The following is a 17,451-nucleotide window of genomic DNA, read 5'->3' as shown; positions in this document are numbered from 1 at the left end:
GTTGAGTATAGAGTTCCACAGGAAAACCATCAGACCTGGGTGTTTTAAATTGTTTGATCGTGGAAACAATTCCCATTAACAGGAGGGTTGCATCCAAAATTCGATGCCGATCTTCTATAAGGGATGGTAGGTGTATGCCGTCCAATAGTTCACATGTGCGTACTTCACATTTGTCGCAGGCGTGTATATGCGACCTCATAATATCTAGCGAGTATCAAATTTATACCCTGCTGATCAGGTACTTATGTCCCATCTTGGTCACATATTATGCATATTAGGGAAACTTTTTTTTAACTCAGCAGATTCATAGAACAATCAATTACAGAGAAGACAATTCAATAACATTTAAAATTAACAAATAAAAATCTGTTGATGTCGTACTCATTAAATTACAAAATTGGGATCGAACATTATTCCGAAATGGCCAATCATTTAAAACACACATATCATACATATAGCAATGTTATGCCTTTGTGCCAAGCTACATTTGATACCTCACTAGTCCATTGCCCTTAAATAACTAACGGAAAAAAGTTTGTGGCTACAAAATAGGGAGAGAGCAGGGACAGCTCCCTAAAATACAAAAAAAGCAAACGTTTTGTAGGATATTCGTATAACAGCAGACGACTCAGAAAAAGTGGAATTTTGCCTCAGACACAGACGAAATAGCTGCCATCCACTACAGAGCGACTGGGGATTTGTTGAGTACCAATTTGAAAACAGCTTTCACACAACACACAAAGTGCGTTAGTGCATTCACAATATAGCAGCTGTCAAGATAAATGAAAATATATATAAATATATATACAGTACATATAGAGGAATATCTACCACTAAAAGTATAATCGAGCTATTGACAACTTTCATAATATAGCTGCCATAAGAATAAATGAAAAGATATTATGCAGTACATATACAGTGTTATCCATCACTGAAATGGCAGCTGTGCCTTTAATAACTACCCTCTTACTGTTGCATTTTCTATTGCCTCCATAGACTGCCACGAGGTCTTTAATCTTTGTATTCCCCCAACCCTCTTTGCAAATGCTTCTTCAAGCTTTTTTGTTTGAATCATTTTATTATGCAACTCTTGATACGTTGGTACTCTAGATGTCTTCCAATTCTGTAGGATCAAGGAGCGAGCGATTAATAAGGCTAACACAATAAACGCATGACCCTCTTTACCTATCACAATGCTGACTTAGAAACCAAAGAGTGCCTCACTGGCCTCTGGATCGAGCCTAGTATGGGAACCGGGGCTAAGGGCAGAAAACACCTTTTCCCAAAACTGGCCAAGCCTTTGGCAGGTAAAAAATATATGCAACCAACTGCCCATCCCCTGTTGCTGGCAGCGAAAACAAGGATCCTCTGCAACTGGATACATTCTGTGGACAGCCCTTGGGGAGAGGAGTATGCCATCCAGGAAGCACTGGTATGAATTGGGGGAGAATGTTGATCAGATCTTAATAGTCATGCTAGCAACTACTCTGACTTCTCTACCTTGTCATGCTCTTCTGCAATGGCGGAGGAGCGTCGTCCCACCGGCTCAGCCAGCTGCTAAAAAATAAAACAATGTTTTTATTTTCGGCAGCTGGCTGAGCCAGCTCGTGTGGAGATGGGAGGGGTGGAGCCGGCCATGGAGGGGAAGGGGGAGGGGATGGAGGGGGGGTGATGTGCACAAACCCCTGTGCCTGAGCGGAGAGTCAAACCAGCCCGCTCAGGCCAACTCCAGCGCTGCTCTCATTAAAAGAGAGCAGCGCAGGGATTGCACAGGAAGTCTGCTGCTATCCCAGTGTATGCTGGGACCAGGAAGCAGAGGAAGTCTGAGGCTCGAGGCGGCAGAAGCAGCATGAGGAAAGTTTTCTTTTAATTTTTGTATTTTCCGCCCACGCTCCCCACCCACGCCACTACTGTTAATATGCATCAGCCGCCATTGTCGTCATGTTGTTTGGCTACACATTCCTGATAATCTACTGACCGATCAGCAGTCCTTTTATATCCATGCATTATATGTAGTCAGTACCATAGCAATGAGTCCATCTGCATATTTACAAGCCAGGAAAATGTGCAACCTGGTTGGTTGATAATAGCCCTAGTTGGGAGGTTAATGGAACTCTCTGGCCCGCATAGTCCCACCTATGGCTGCACACACTGCACCAACAGTTTCTGTCCCTCTTATTGCAGGCTGCTCTTATGTCTTCCGTTTGCATCTCTTTTTGCATCTTGACGGTCTTGGCACAAGAGTTGTTGGCAAAATAGAGCAACTCCTTGTGCACCCGCTGTGTTGTTGATCCGGGAAGGGGTTTGGATTCAATATGGCATCCTGACTATAGCTTTTCGGCATGCATTTAAGGGTGGCCAGTGAAGCAGGAGAGGTTTCCCATTCTGGAACGGTATGTTTGTGGTTGGGCACAGTTGGCATGCTGGGACTTGTGCTTCACTTATCCCCACTTAGAACAGTCAGGATGGCCCATCTTACTCAATGCTGTTGGCTGAAATATGAGGAGTGGCCGAAAAGCCCCCTAGTGACATGAGACCAGTTGAGAGCTTTGGCTGACTGTACAATCTTTGGTTATAGAGCCAGTTACAGACCACATTGGGTGAGGCTCAGTTACTTCCGAAGGAGTTCCAGGTAGGATTCCCCATTCATGTATGCTTCTTTTTGGATTATGTATTAAATGTAATGCAATGTTTCACAAAATCCATGAATATCTTATTGCTCCCTGGTCTCGTCTTTCTGTTGCGGCCCACCTGTAAACTCTTAAGTGGCATTAACACACAGACCACATTTCAACTGGTGTGCCTTGGTATGGGTCTTGTCTGGGACGGTTGTTCTTCTGGAAAGGATCTGTAGTCAAGTCTGCAATGGTCAGTGCAGACATGGATGATTTAAAATATACCACTTCACTGCACTGACTCACTTTTGCTATACCTTTTTTAATTTTATAGTTTAGGTAAATGAGCATGAGGCCAATCTCAAATTTCCCACAGGCAGCCTGTGTTTGGTTCCTTAAATGATTAAACCCTTTCTGAAACGTTTAATTTCCCAGCATCTATCAACCAAAGGTTAACAATGGCTTGAATCGCGATCCAGTCACACCTCGTACCCATGTTTAGGTGTGGTGTGAGGCAAGACTTGACGTTACTAAAATCGTGTTATGATAAACATACTCTCCCGTTGGTCTGCTCTTATGTCATTTACATTTTTCTTCCACCCACCTAACTTCACTGTATGGCATATGTGCTTTTTAGACCCCCAAAAATATTCATGCTATTAGCCAGAGCTTTTATTTTTTATTTAAAGATTGATGAGGGTCCGGCAGCTTCACCAACATAAAGTTTTGCAAAAACCATGACAAAACAAGTGTTGACAAAGCCACAAGGCTGCCAGCCATCACCAGACATTTTGGATATGCCAATGCTTCTTGGTTATGACTGCTTTGCCTGACTCCTAGTAAGATGCGCCTCTAGTATTCTTCTCAAGTATTTTGGTGAACTGGCATGAGAAAATCTTCTGTAAAAGCAGCCCATGTAGAGATACACCACCTTTAACCCCTTGCATGCTGATGACGGCCCCCATCCGTCATGCACTACGGTGCTCGTGTGCTGATGACGGCTGGGGGCCGTCATAAACCCGCCCACTCGCGGTTTTGCCGCACAGGCGCAGAATCGCGGCAGCATGCAAGGGGTTAAAATAAGAAAAGGGAACACATGAAAACACAACTTTTTAGTATTCGCTTGAACTAAATACCGATCTATTCATTTTGTGTTCTCTTATATTCCTTTGCATTACAATCAGTCAGCAAATCTTGCATTGTCATTATTGTTGTATGTGAAACGGACTAAGCCTTTTATCTACAGCAGCACTACAAACATTTTCAATTATAGTTTCAGCACAATAGAGTCAGCCCTTTAAACCTAATGTAGTAGATGTGGCTACACAAAAAAGTCTCAATTACTTGAAAACAAGTTTTGTTCATGAAAGAAGACATTCCTCAAGATGGGCCAATGTGTAGGAACTAGGGCTGGACGAAATATTTTTGCCCCTTGTCTGTGCAGATATAATTCATAGTGCCCAAGTTCGGTGTGATCCACATCTGAAAAAAGGAGCAAAAAAGGGGCTAAGTGCATGCATCATTGTTAAGCAACACCTCAAAATTACCAGCCCCACGCAATTCGTGAGCGGGTCGCACAGGGGCATTTTACCTGGCTGCGAATGAGAATGGACATAACACTAGGTGAGGGCAGAAAAAATCTTTTAACCGCAAGGTGGGCGAGTTTTTTTTCGCACACAGTTTGCCAACGTTAAGTTGGCGAGCGTGAAAATCAAGTGCCAGAACGCCTCCTGGCTATATTTCTTAGCGCGGGGCGGTCGCAGCAGGTTGCTACCGCTTGCACTGAGAAAGCTGGCGCTCGAGTCTAAAAGCTACTCGAGCGGAAGAAAGGAGCAGGGCCCTCTGACACGCTGCATGGTGCCGTTCACGCGGGACAAGCTCCTGTTGCTAAAAATCAAGGGAATGTACCGAACTCAGTCGTTCGTGGAACTCCGCAAAATCATGCAGGGTTTTAAGGTAACTCAGCAAGTTCCGCACACCTTTACGTAACACCTGGCCTAGAGCAAGGCGAATGCAATGGAATCTATCTCCGTCATTTTAGAACAGCTTGAGTGTCATCCCATTTGACTGCTCAGTGAGCCATGCAAAAAACCTGGAGCTGGATTTGTAACAAGATTGTAAGACAATGTAAGTAGTATTTAGCACCAGTTGTATGGAGTGCCATATTTTGAAACCTGTGAAGCTTGAGGATAGGAGCCTGAAGTAGCAAGCATTGGCATAGTCAAATCTTAACACCATTCCTGCGCTAGTCAGAGAAACGTTCATATCCTGGGGTAGAAGAGGGAAGTTTTTTTTAGCATAAAAGACTCACATGGTAAAAAGAGCAAGGTAAACCATTGTTAATTAGATCCTCATTAATACCTTTTTTTCAAAGCTGGCACAGTTGTAGAATTGCCTGCTGGGGAAGAAGGTAGCCCTCCCATAACGACTGGGTCAGAGGGTAGGGTTCGACAAACCGTCCTGGCCAAAGGTGAGAACCCTCTCTTCCTGGTGTCTAGCTTAAGCATGTTTCCACATACCTATGACTGGATGCAAGAAGATACGAGTTTAGGCCTTCCTGGAAGCTCAGACTGAAGCTGGCGAGTGTTACAGGTGTAAAAATCGTAGTCCAGACCGCAAGATCTTAGAGTAGCCGCTATCAGGAGAGTCACCTGGTGAGGGGTTATACCTTCTGTGTAACACTGTTGATCGATCAGCCAGACATTGGACCCCTGGCCAAGAAATCGTGCTGGGAAATCTAACGTGAAGTCTGTGCCAGGGCCAAACACTGCCTACAAAGCAGGGCCTTGTAGGCAGAGTCAGCCCACACCCTCCCTGTTATGGAGGAGGTGTAGTCCCTTTCTCCAAGTGGGCATAATACCAGATGTACTCCACTGAAGGGCCTGTATGAACTTTGCACCCCTACAGCCAGGCACAACGTGCTACAGGGTCTCATGCCTGTAGGGAAAGAGGAAGCTACACCTGTAAGAGAGAGCGGGGTTCCTTATTCACATGTAGCCTGTGGCAAACAAACCACAGGAAAATAATGTGGTTAAAGCCTTGTACCTCCTCTATTCACACAAGAGCAGCCTGTCCTGAGCCAAGAAAGACTAATATAGACTAGAACAATTTAGGGCATCAACAGTATAAAGGCTAACAAGATAAGTAATAAAATAAATACATTAATTAATAAATAAACGATTAAGTGATAATATAGCCCAAAAGAGACTTTATGATATCAAACCTAAAGGAACTGGCAGGTTGACAAAGAGTACCTACAGTCTGATATGCAACACCGGCCAAGGCGTAAATAACCTTCTGCAGCTCAGAGGCAACAAAACCAGTGGGAGCACACATCACATTTATGGCAAGGTGGTAGGTTTATGATTCTCAAGGTAAGAGTACTTGACTCCATCTTGCATTTCCCAGTTATGTCTAAAATGTCCAGTTTGTCTTGTGCACAGCAGTTTCTCTTGCTTCAGAGTTTCTATTTCTGCAGCGGACCGTGAACCCCTCGGAAAGCCTGACATCCAGACTTGTTGTTTCCCTATTTGTGAGCCCGGTCTCTGTAAAATCAAGTGGATTACCGTTAAGGTTTAGTAATGATATGCTGGACCATTTTTCACAGTCTTCAACAGAGCAAGCAGCTCCATCGCACTCCACCTGAGCAACGTCATCAATCTCTCCCTCGAGACCGCGACCTTCCCAGAGATCTGGAAACACGCTGAGATCAACGCCCTACTCAAAAAACCTAAGGCAGACCCAAAAGACCTCAAGAACTTCCAGCCCATCTCTCTGCTCCCCTTCCCCGCCAAGGTCATCGAGAAAACCGTCAACAGACAGCTAACCCGATACCTCGAAGAAAACAGAATCCTGGACCCTTCCCAGTCAGAGTTCCGCAGCAACCACAGCACAGAGACTGCCCTCATCGCTGCCACTGACGACATCAGGACCCTGCTGGACAACGGCGAGACCGCAGCACTCATCCTCCTAGACCTCCCTGCCGCCTTCGACACAGTCTGCCACCGCACACTACGCACACGCCTCCACGCCGCAGGGATCCGAGACAAGGCTCTGGATTGGACCACCTCCCTCCTCTCTGGCAGACCCGAGAGCGTCCGCCTCCCCCATTCCGTTCCAAAGCCTCTGAGATCATCTGCGGCGTACCCCAGGGATCCTCCCTCAGCCAGACGCTGTTCAACATTTACATGGCCCCGCTCGCACACCAAGCCCGACCTCAACATAATCTGTAACGCCGACGACACTCAACTTATCCTCTCCCTTACCAAGGACTCCATCACCGCCAAAGCCAACCTCCACGAAGGAATGAAGGCTGTCGCCGACTGGATGAAGACCAGCCGTCTGAAGCTGAACTCTGATAAGACGGAGGTCCTCATCCTCGGCTCCAACCCTTCAGCCTGGTATGACTCCTGGTGGCCGTCGGTACTGGGGGCAGCCCCGACACACACCAACCATGTATACAACCTGGGAATCATCCTCGACTCAACGCTCCAAATGACCAATCAAGACAACGCCGTCTCCTCCCCCTGCTTCAACACCCTCCACATGCTCCGCAAGATCTACAGATGGATCCCGACAGATTCAAGAAAGACAGTCATCCAGGCCCTCGTCAGCAGCGGACTCGACTACGGAAACGCCCTATACGCAGGAGCCCCGACCAAGCTCATCAAACGACTACAACGCATCCAAAACGCCTCAGCACGACTGATCCTCAACGTGCCACGCCACAACCACATCACCCCCCACCTGAGAAACCTGCACTGGCTCCCCATCAATGAGAGGATATCCTTCAAGCTCCTCACCCACGCACACAAGGCACTGCACAAGACCGGCCCAGCCTACCTCAACAGACAGCTCTCCTTCTACATCCTCAACCGCCAGCTCTGCTCCACCAACCTCTCACTCACCACCGTCCCGCGCATCCGAGAACAACCACCGGTGGGAGATCCTTCTCCCACCTCGCCGCTAACACATGGAACACCCTCCCACTGGGCCTACGACAGACCCAAGACCTGCTGACCTTCAGGAGGATACTCAAGACCTGGCTGTTCGATCAGTAGCGCCCCCCCCCCCCCTCTGCCCCCAGCACCCTGTTTCCTGGGCCGCCACAGGAAGTGATGTATAAAAACCAACCTGCTTAATTGCTTCTCGGAAAAAAAAATCATCTCAAGCAGACTGCCGGCTGAGGAAATACATGAATGCTCCACTTTTGAAGGTTTTGAAAAGTATCCATCTCTCTAGCCCCCTTGTCACTTCAGTCTTCTCCCCTACCTGTGTCCTGACTCTCCCTAGCTGCCTGCAAGCCGCATGTGAGGCCGTAGAAATCATCAATTAGTAAACACTGCAAGTGGTGATGGGAAAAGAGTACACAGGTGGAAATATAGTATGTACACTATAGAATGGCAGAGCAACAAATCCCACCCATATATGGCAGCTGCACTGACATTATTACGACAGGGTAGTACGTGGAAACAACAGGAAGCAGGTAATCAAATCCAGTGAAGACGAGAACATGAAAAAGCAAAGCGGTAAACAAGAAGCCGGAGGTGACTACTATAGCGTATTGGTAGCTTATTGGCAGCTAAAGGCTCAAAGCTGTGTATAAAAATAAAATCTGACCTTAAAACCGGTAAACAACAAAAACTGAAAATTGACCAGATGGTGTCCCATGCAGTGGAGTGGCAGACAATCCACCGCAAAGCAAATATCAGCAGGAAGCATATTTAGGAAGAAAGAACAACAAATTAGATGTATATTCATGGAAAAATATCAAACTGTGTGAATTGGCTCTGGAATATTAAGCTTGTATTCTATTTTTTTCGACTTTCTACCACTTTACGACTTTGTAGCTCAAAGTCTAACAGGTGGTGTATAGCTTACAAAATACAACTTGCTCAATCAATATCTGTACAGAAGTCCTGTGCCTGTAAAAGCTATGAGCCCTTGAAGTACACAGCCTTACTTGTCATAAACTGTTGTTCAGAACACCCCTGATTTGTAAGAAGATTTGGTAGGACCATTCACAAATATGTTATACAAGACAGGATTGGCTAAGATGCAGGTTTCTGGCCCCAGTACCTTTTGTTAGGAGAAGTCAGGTAGAAGCTGCAACCCCTAGCTTGAGCTCTGGTTGGTCCACCTGTAAGATCTGCCCTGACCCAGAGGTATCAGGTTATAGCCAGCGACCCATGTGCATTGGAAGGAAAAGGCAGGGGTCTCACGAGTTCTCTCATGAGCTGTATCACTAGTAGAACTAGTCAGAGACATGCAGCGCGTCCTACCAGGGACCCAGCACCCTACTTGGAGCTCGAAGTCGGTGCACATAAGCAATCTGGTGTTTACAAATCTTTATAATGGGCTATCCTAGAATAGAATAAATGGAAAATAATTATTGCCATAACCGGCATTAGCAGAGATGAAAAAATCAAATCCTTAATTGCATTAGAACTGTTGAAACAAATACAATTCAACACAGAGTCGTGCTGCAGGCTCAGGTAAATGAAACTTTTCCTCCATATTAAAATGTTATTTATTTGTTTGTATGTGGTTAAATTGTATTTATGTCGACTCACCATTTTTGTGGGATAACCAACTGCCACTAGCTCCCATGTCTGACAAATGTCCTTCATAGTGGCTTCCTACACAAAGATGTTCCTGTCTCCTGATTGGGTAAACCACAGACTTTTATGGAGGTTTCCATGGAGTAGAGTAAACCACGTGTGAACAGGGAGTGCTCTGCTCCTATGCAGTTCGTGACAAGTCCCAAGAAGCGTGCACGTACACAGATCGATGCCAGCAACACGTGCTGTGTGTCTCATTTGTCTTACAGGAGTATATATTACGCAACAGTGTTATCAAGAGGTTGGTCTATGTCTTTAAATATGTCAAATAACAAATTAACAAGCTTTCTTAACATAGCAAGCTAATACCGACAACTCATACTAGATTGCCATATCCGGGAAATGGGCACAGGTTACAGGCCAGGGGTCATATGTCACACGTCATAAGCCCTAGATATAGCCTGAAGTCCATGGCATTGCTACCCTTGGTCTAAGAAGTCCTCAAGGTAGAGACAGTAACAGAAACTAAGCCCTATTTAAGGAACGCTGATCACTAGCGTCCTTAGACTGAATATCTCCTGAGGCAGAAGCCGGGAGTAGGCGAATTGCTGCTCATTATTTTAAAAACTGTAAAACTTGTTGTGTTTTTAGCCTTTACCTGTGCACACCTTCCTGCCAGCGCGCAGCGGACCCTCGCTAAGGAAACAAGCACCACGCCGACATTACCGGCGAGTTTGCTGGCCACACCCCCTTCTCAGGCCACACCCCCTGCCCGCCCTATTTAAGGAACGCTGATCACTAGCGTCCTTAGACTGAATATCTCCTGAGGCGGAAGCCGGGAGTAGGCGAATTGCTGCTCATTATTTTAAAAACTGTAAAACTTGTTGTGTTTTTAGCCTTTACCTGTGCACACCTTCCTGCCAGCGCGCAGCGGACCCTCGCTAAGGAAACAAGCACCACGCCGACATTACCGGCGAGTTTGCTGGCCACGCCCCCTTCTCAGGCCACGCCCCTAGCGTTGTTCCCTGACCATATATAAATGTGTAACCCTAGGAAGCGCAGCGGACGAGCGCAGCGGGGGCGCCTAAGGCAAGCCCGTCTGCGCCCGTCCGCGACGGGCCGGGACCAGGGGCCACAACCCCTACATCTCCCGTTACGCAAACCCGGCATTATACCTCCGATGAACTTCGAACCATCAATTCTCAGGTAAACCTGTCTTGTGCTCATAAATACGGCCCACTCGAGCTACCTTCCCAATGCAATGACTGCAAGACTCACCTCAAGCCTAAACCCCCCACATCATACCAACAACTCTTTAGACTGTTCCTATTGAATTGCAGGTCTCTTCCTAGACACTGCACAGAGCTCTCCCTGTTAATTGAAGAGGAAAAACCGGACGCTCTCTTTTTAACGGAGACATGGCTTACCCCTCACTCTGACCCAGAGTTGGTTCAAATCCTGGGGAAGGAATATCAAATTGTAAGACTGGACCGGTAACAGGATAGAGGGGGTGGACTAGCCATCATTTTTAAAGATTGTTTCACCTGTCGCTGCACCCCTAACCCCTTTCCGGAATGTGAAAGCATGTCCTTTACCCTGGAATTCTCCCCCAATTTAAGTTTCTCCGGAACACTTATATACCGCCCACCAGGCACTCCCAAACAGTTCTACGAAACTTTGCCACCGCTAGTCGCCGATTTGGCCCTATCGCCTTCCAACTTCACGCTATTGGGTGATCTCAATATACACTTTGACGACCCCAATAACTCCATCGCTAACAAACTAAGCAGGGACCTATCTGCTCTGCAGTTGCTCCAGCTAGTCTCATCTCCTACACATACGAAAGGCCACTTGCTGGATCCAGTTTTCAGCAACTGTCCACACTTGAAGGCCTGTCCTTCTATAGCACTCCCTTGGACAGACCATGCCTTAGTCCCGTTGCTCTGGACAACAGAGAACCCTACACTCCCAACACCCACTGTCCAAGAAACCCGAAATTGGTCTAAAATGCCGCTGGCCCAGTGGACCCAGGAACTACAAAAATCTATTCCCTCAATCGGTCAGACCCCCTCACAGGCCAATGAAATATTCAATGAATGGATCCAGAGTTCCCTAAACGCCACGCTCCCCTTGAAGAAAACAGTTTTCAAAAGATCTAGAATCTCAGCTCCCTGGTATTCCATCGAACTAAGGGAGAAAAAGCGTTTCTGTAAGAGACTGGAACGCAAATGGCGACTAGGATACGCGGAAACAGATAAAACTATTTACAGAGACGCCATCAGGCTATACAAAAAAGACATAAAAAGTGCGCAATCCTCATACTACTCTAACCAGATCGCAGAGGCCAGCTCCAGCTCGAAAGAGATATACAAAATAGTCAAAAGCCTCACCACCCTCCCTACCCCTCCGTCTATAACGGAGAATCCACAGCTCCGCTGTGAAGACCTGGCTAATTTCTTCTCTCAGAAAATTAACCTTATCTACTCATCCTTCCCACTTCCTTCCAGCACTCCCTTGTCCCCCTCATAACCACTCACCCTATCACCCTCCGGTGTTGGAGGAATTCCCCCAGTTGCAGGCAGATCACCTCACCTCCCTCATGCACCAAGTGAAGTCGGGCTCCCCTAGGGACCCAGCACCCCCATATGTTCTAGTCTCGGCTATTCAAACCATCCGTCCCACACTGCTTGGAGTACTCAATACCTCGATCGCTACCAGCATAGTAGCAACAGCGTGGAAGCAGGCTATGGTGAAACCTAACCTTGACACCAAAAACTTCAACAATTTCCGCCCGATCTCCTTGCTGCCTTGGGCAGCCAAAATCCTGGAGAAACACATAAACAGTATAGTAACAACTTTTCTCGAACAATACCAACTGCTCGATCCATCCCAGACTGGCTTCCGCCCCAAGCATGGGACCGAGACGGCACTGCTGGCAGTCACAGAGGAATCCAGGAGAATCTTAGATCGGGGAGGATCGGTGGCAATCATCCTCCTCGATCTGAGCGCCGCATTCGATACCGTTAACCACGGTATCCTCTTGCAGCGTCTCCTGGACATCGGAATATCTGACAGAGCTCTGGAGTGGCTCAAATCCTACCTGAGTGATAGATCTTTCCAGGTGTACGAGGGCAATGTCACCTCCTCCAGCAAGCCTCTGGGGTGCGGAGTCCCGCAGGGATCATCCCTAAGCCCGACGTTATTTAACGTCTACATGAGGCCACTGGCTGAGATCGTCCGCCCGTTTGGTATTAAGATCGTTACCTACGCGGACGATACCCAGCTGGTGGTCTCCTTGGCACAGGCAGGCGGTCCCTCGGCGAATGTAGATCTCGCAGGTTGCCTAGAGACGGTCAAAAGCTGGATGACCAAGTCTTGTCTCAAACTTAATGGAGACAAGACAGAGCTCATGCTCCTGGGTCACACTTTACCATCCACCATAGACACTCTCTGGCCCCCCAGCTTAGGTCCGGCTCCAGCTCCCAAAGACGCCATTAAGAGCCTTGGTGTCTGGCTCGACAGGTCCCTGTCCTTTGACCAACAGGCAACAAAACTTTCTGCCACTTGCTTCGGCATCCTGAGAGTCATCAGGAAGATCTTGCCTCTACTCCCCTTTGAAGCAAGAAAAACCGTAGTCCTGGGTCTGATCCAATCGCGGCTGGACTATGGAAACGCATTGTATCTCGGAGCTCCTGACTTCACTTTACGCAAACTACAATTAATACAGAACTGCGCAGCCAGAACACTTTTACAAATCCCCTGCAGATCCTCAGTAAAACCAGGACTAAGGATACTGCACTGGCTCCCGTAAAGGAAAGAGTAGATTTCAAATCACTCCGCATCGCACACCAGACTTTCTGGTCTCGAGGCCCGGCTATCAATCTCCCTCTCATTACACCCTACCTACCAACTAGACAGCTGCGTTCCACCTCTGCTAATCTAGCCATTGTGCCGCAAATAAAGAAATCAAGGTCCGGAGGCCGTTCCTTCTCCTACAATGTGGCAAAAAAGTGGAACGCCTTGCCTCAGCATCTCAGATCAAACCCCGACATTCTCTCCTTCCGCAAACAGCTGAAAACGCTACTGTTTACTGCATAATCAATGGAGCTGAATCTGCCTTCCTCCCAACTTAAACCTCAGCAATATTCTTAGCGCTTGGACGCCTCAGGGCAGCTACTTGCGCTTTAGAAATCCAAATTCATTCATTCATTCATGGTTACACTAACTTGTTACTTTCAATAGTCTGCCTGGCTTGCTTTTCAACCAACTCATTAGGAACAAATTGAGGGCTTCGTAGTCAATGAGGGTAGGACGTGAGGTCAATCTGTGATGATGTCATGTGTCAAAGGGCGCATTTCATCAGTTTGGCTAGCCTTGAACCGGGTGATTTATCTTTGAGGGTGATCTTGTAGACTTTGCAGAATTCAGATACTAGAAATCAAATGCAGCTTCTCAGATGTCAGGCCGTCCTAAAATTATATTTTATAGTTATACTTAAAAATATGCCATGCTCCAAAGTAAGGAAACCGAGCATTGCTTATGAACCTGAGGCACATGCACTTGTCACAGTACTAATACTAATGGCTGCAGAAGAGGCTCTTACTTTCATAAAGGGAGTTGGTTAAGTGATTTTGAGGCAAGACAGAATCATGCGGTCTCATCAGATGGTGAACTTACCTCACCAAAAGAGACTGGCGAGGTTAAGGTCTCCGCAAGGCCTCACATCGGACCTCAGGCCTGTAACACAGCAAAGTGTGAGGTTCTATTCACACAGCTGAGGGAGAACCTCTATCCAGTGGTACGCGATGCCCGGAAGCTTCGCTGTCCCACAACATCGGTATCCAGGGACACTATCTTAAAATGCAACAACATATTTACTTGAAATGTTCACTATTAATATTAACTGGTTTTGCTGCATGAACAACTTAAAAGGAGAAGCCAGTGACACAGCTTTGAGAAATAAACCTGGTAAACTTACCCAAGTATTACATTCTTGAGAACACAAACAGACAAAACCTAAATGAGGAAAACAATATTACTAGAAAACTGTAATCGTATTTTTTGGAACAGTGGCCCAGCGGCTTATGAGAGAAATCATCCTGTGTTGTGGAGTATTTTTACACCGCTATTACTAGGGAACAATAAACTTGCGTTACAAGAGAACAATGAAGGTCTGTTACTAGGAAGCAATGGCCTCGCAACACCACAACACCAGAGAGAAACAAACTTGTATTACTGGTGGACCAGCGCTGCAAGGCCTCAGGGTAGTTTATGCGCTACATAAATATAATTTTCATTTCATTTCATCTCACAATGAACTTATGCTGTTAGGGAAAAATGTACTTGTACTATTACAGAACTTGTAACGTATGCTATTAGGGATCAGTGATACTGTTATTAGGGAACAATGAACTAATATTACCCTGGAAACAATGACCACCTTGACTTACTAAGGAACAATAAACTTGAGCTAGCAGCAGCAGAGAGTAATTAACTTGTATTTCTGCAAAACAATGAATTTGCCCTCCCAGGGAGCAATGAACATGTGCTACTAGGACACAATGAAAGTGTGTTATTAGGGAACAATGAACTAATATTAACCTGGAAACAACGACCATGACTCACTAAGGAACAATAAACCCGGGCTATCAGCACCAGAGAAAAAATAACTTGTATTTCTGGAAAACAAATCATTTGCCCTCCCAGGAAACAATGAACATGTGCCACTGCCACTGGGACACAATGAAATTGTGTTAATAGGAAACAATGAACAAGTATTAACCGGGAAACCCTGGTCTTCATAAGCAGCAATAAACGTTTGATACCAGGGAACAATAAACTCAAGTTACTAGGAAACAGTAGCTTAGCACCGCTACTAAGGAATAGTGAATTTGCGATAAATGATATCACTGAACAGGTGTTGCTAAAGAACAATTCCTTGCACTGCTAAGAAACAATGTCTTGTGCTACAAAAAAAAAGATATGTATGCACCTCAAGTGACTAGCAAAAACCACATTAACCTGATGGATATCTGGAAACACTCCAGGTTAACCAATCAGAAATCTAATGAGACATAAAGAGATGACTCTCTTAATTAACATAACCAGTTAGGAGACAACATGCTCAACATCAACCGCTAAAAAGATAGGCTCTTCCAAAAATGGATGTTCCCATAGAATGATGCATTCTCACAATGTGGCTCAAGCTTACTTTGATTTTGCTTCCTGGAGTAAGGAGGGGTCGTCGGTCGCCAGGTATACACGCCGCTTGTCTATTTGCAGCCTACGAGCGAGGAGCTGGAAATGTTCTTCAACGTGCACCATGTACTCTTCAATCGGATGGAAGGCAGCTTCTGTTCCCACTTTATCCGTCCTCCTGACATGAACACTGAGACAAAATGCAAAAACTCAGCAGGGTACATAACAGGACTTTCTAAAAGTCTATCAACAAACGCAGACTATGCTATAAACCAATTTCACACTTTGAAAATAGAAAATATACAAGCGGAAACACCTCTACACCGCTGCAATTTTCTTTGTCAACAGCAGGCAAAATTGTAAACTGTGAGTTCGAAAACACGAGATATGAAGGGAGCCTTCATAAGGTCAGAACAACACATATAAAAGAACTTTGTAACCTTTTTACACATTTACCATCTTGGCAATCATCAGCTCTTTAAAACAAGATCCACCCGGGTTACTACGTCTTTCTTGTGTCCAATGCCAGGAGGGACAAGGTATGACCACTGCGCCCAATGCTAATTGTAATATTATGACTATTGTGTTGATTTGCTCAATGTTGTGTTGTTCCATGATGTCATAAAGCGGCAAAGTGGCATTCTATAAATGGCAAAACATTTGCATTTGCCTTAACTAAACATGCATAAAAAGTGCTTTAAATTTTGTATTCATATTTGGGGGGGGGGGGCGTTGGGAGACTTATATAATGTGGCCTCTGCCCCTGTGAACAGCTGCACACGTTACATAGAATGGAGAGAACGGATCAGTGTGTGTAAGTCACAGTGGAGCTTGGATAGACATATACAAAAGGAGGGGTGAGCAGATTCCGTAAAGGGAATCGCCGAGTACAGAATTCAATACGCTTTCATAATACACTGAGCTGCACTGTAGATTCAAAGACTTGGGACAAGTAATCCGTGGAAAGTGTGTGTGGGGGGTGGAAGGGGGTAGGAGCTGCAGAAAGAACAGAAGGATGGAGAGTTCCTATTTGATGGTTGGTCTGAAGAGATCAGTCTCAGGAGGGGCAGGGAGTTTTTTCAGAGTGATGTGTTAAAAAAGAAGAAAATGTGACTTGGGAAATTGAAGGATCAGCTCCCAACAGCAAGTACAGGAGTGATCATTGCAGGAGAGTTTGTAGGCTGGATAGTCAGATAGGTGAGGGTCAAATGTCACTTCTTCTGTCATCAGACAGGCTTCTAGATGGTATAGGGGGGAGAGTAGAGTTGAAAGCCACTGACGAGTGCAGTGCCTTTATTGCTATGTGATACTATGTGATGCTACGAGGGCTTAAAAGGTATTGCAGAGGATGGAGGCTGAGAATTAATGTTTGATTCTGTTGACCTGAAGATGACAAATTTAGATATGGTTTGTCCAGGTGTTGTTTGTCAATTTGACTCCATACACAGGGTCAGATAAGTATTCCTGATAATCTAGCACAGGAATCCATAGCACCAGCATGCCAGGTTTTCATGGATGGCCCTCCATGCATCATGCAATACATGTTTTTGAGCATTCTTCTATTTCTGCAATTTTAATATTTCAAAGATTGTGCTTCAAAATTACATATGCATTATAGTTGCGACATAAACAGAAGGCCTTCATATAAGGGCCATTTGTGGGCTGTTTTAAGATTGACAACATTAATCTCACATGCTCTGCTTATGTGTCCTGAGGATGACCACTGTACTGACTACCTTATGGTCGAAACATTAGTTGCCAAAAGGGGATGGCGAGTCCCTGGATCATGAACAGCGCCCAAAAATAAAACTTTATTTTCGGAGGATTCTTATAAAACAAGAGTTCTATGTCAGGACCAGAGGCGAGGTTTATACTATTCTTTCTTCACTTTATTGAATAGCAGCCATCTAAAGTAAAACACCAATAAACTATCATTCCCATGAGCCTTGGGAATAATACAAAAACAACAATAGAGCCCAACAGGAAGATCATCCGTCCTAGACTATAAGGGCATACCCTAGGGCATGGATCCCTATATGGACCACCAGGGGGAAGAGGAGGACCCCCTTAGCTCTCTC

At 45.8% G+C, this 17,451-nt stretch overlaps 1 protein-coding gene across 3 annotated transcripts in view; it reads right to left on the bottom strand.

The window, feature by feature from the left end:
* The window catches only part of FUT8 (fucosyltransferase 8), an 811,602-nt gene that overhangs the window by 89,328 nt on the left and 704,823 nt on the right, over nt 1–17,451 (bottom strand). For all 3 annotated transcript variants that reach the window (XM_086937112.1, XM_086937110.1, XM_086937111.1), the window contains one exon: nt 15,387–15,563. In XM_086937112.1, coding sequence (XP_086793238.1) covers nt 15,387–15,563 — 177 coding nt within the window. The remainder of the gene's footprint in view (nt 1–15,386; nt 15,564–17,451) is intronic.

Source organism: Lissotriton vulgaris, chromosome 9 (genome assembly GCF_964263255.1).
Source record: "Lissotriton vulgaris chromosome 9, aLisVul1.2, whole genome shotgun sequence".
Lineage (NCBI taxonomy): Eukaryota > Metazoa > Chordata > Amphibia > Caudata > Salamandridae > Lissotriton > Lissotriton vulgaris.
This window is presented reverse-complemented; position numbering and strand designations above follow the sequence as displayed.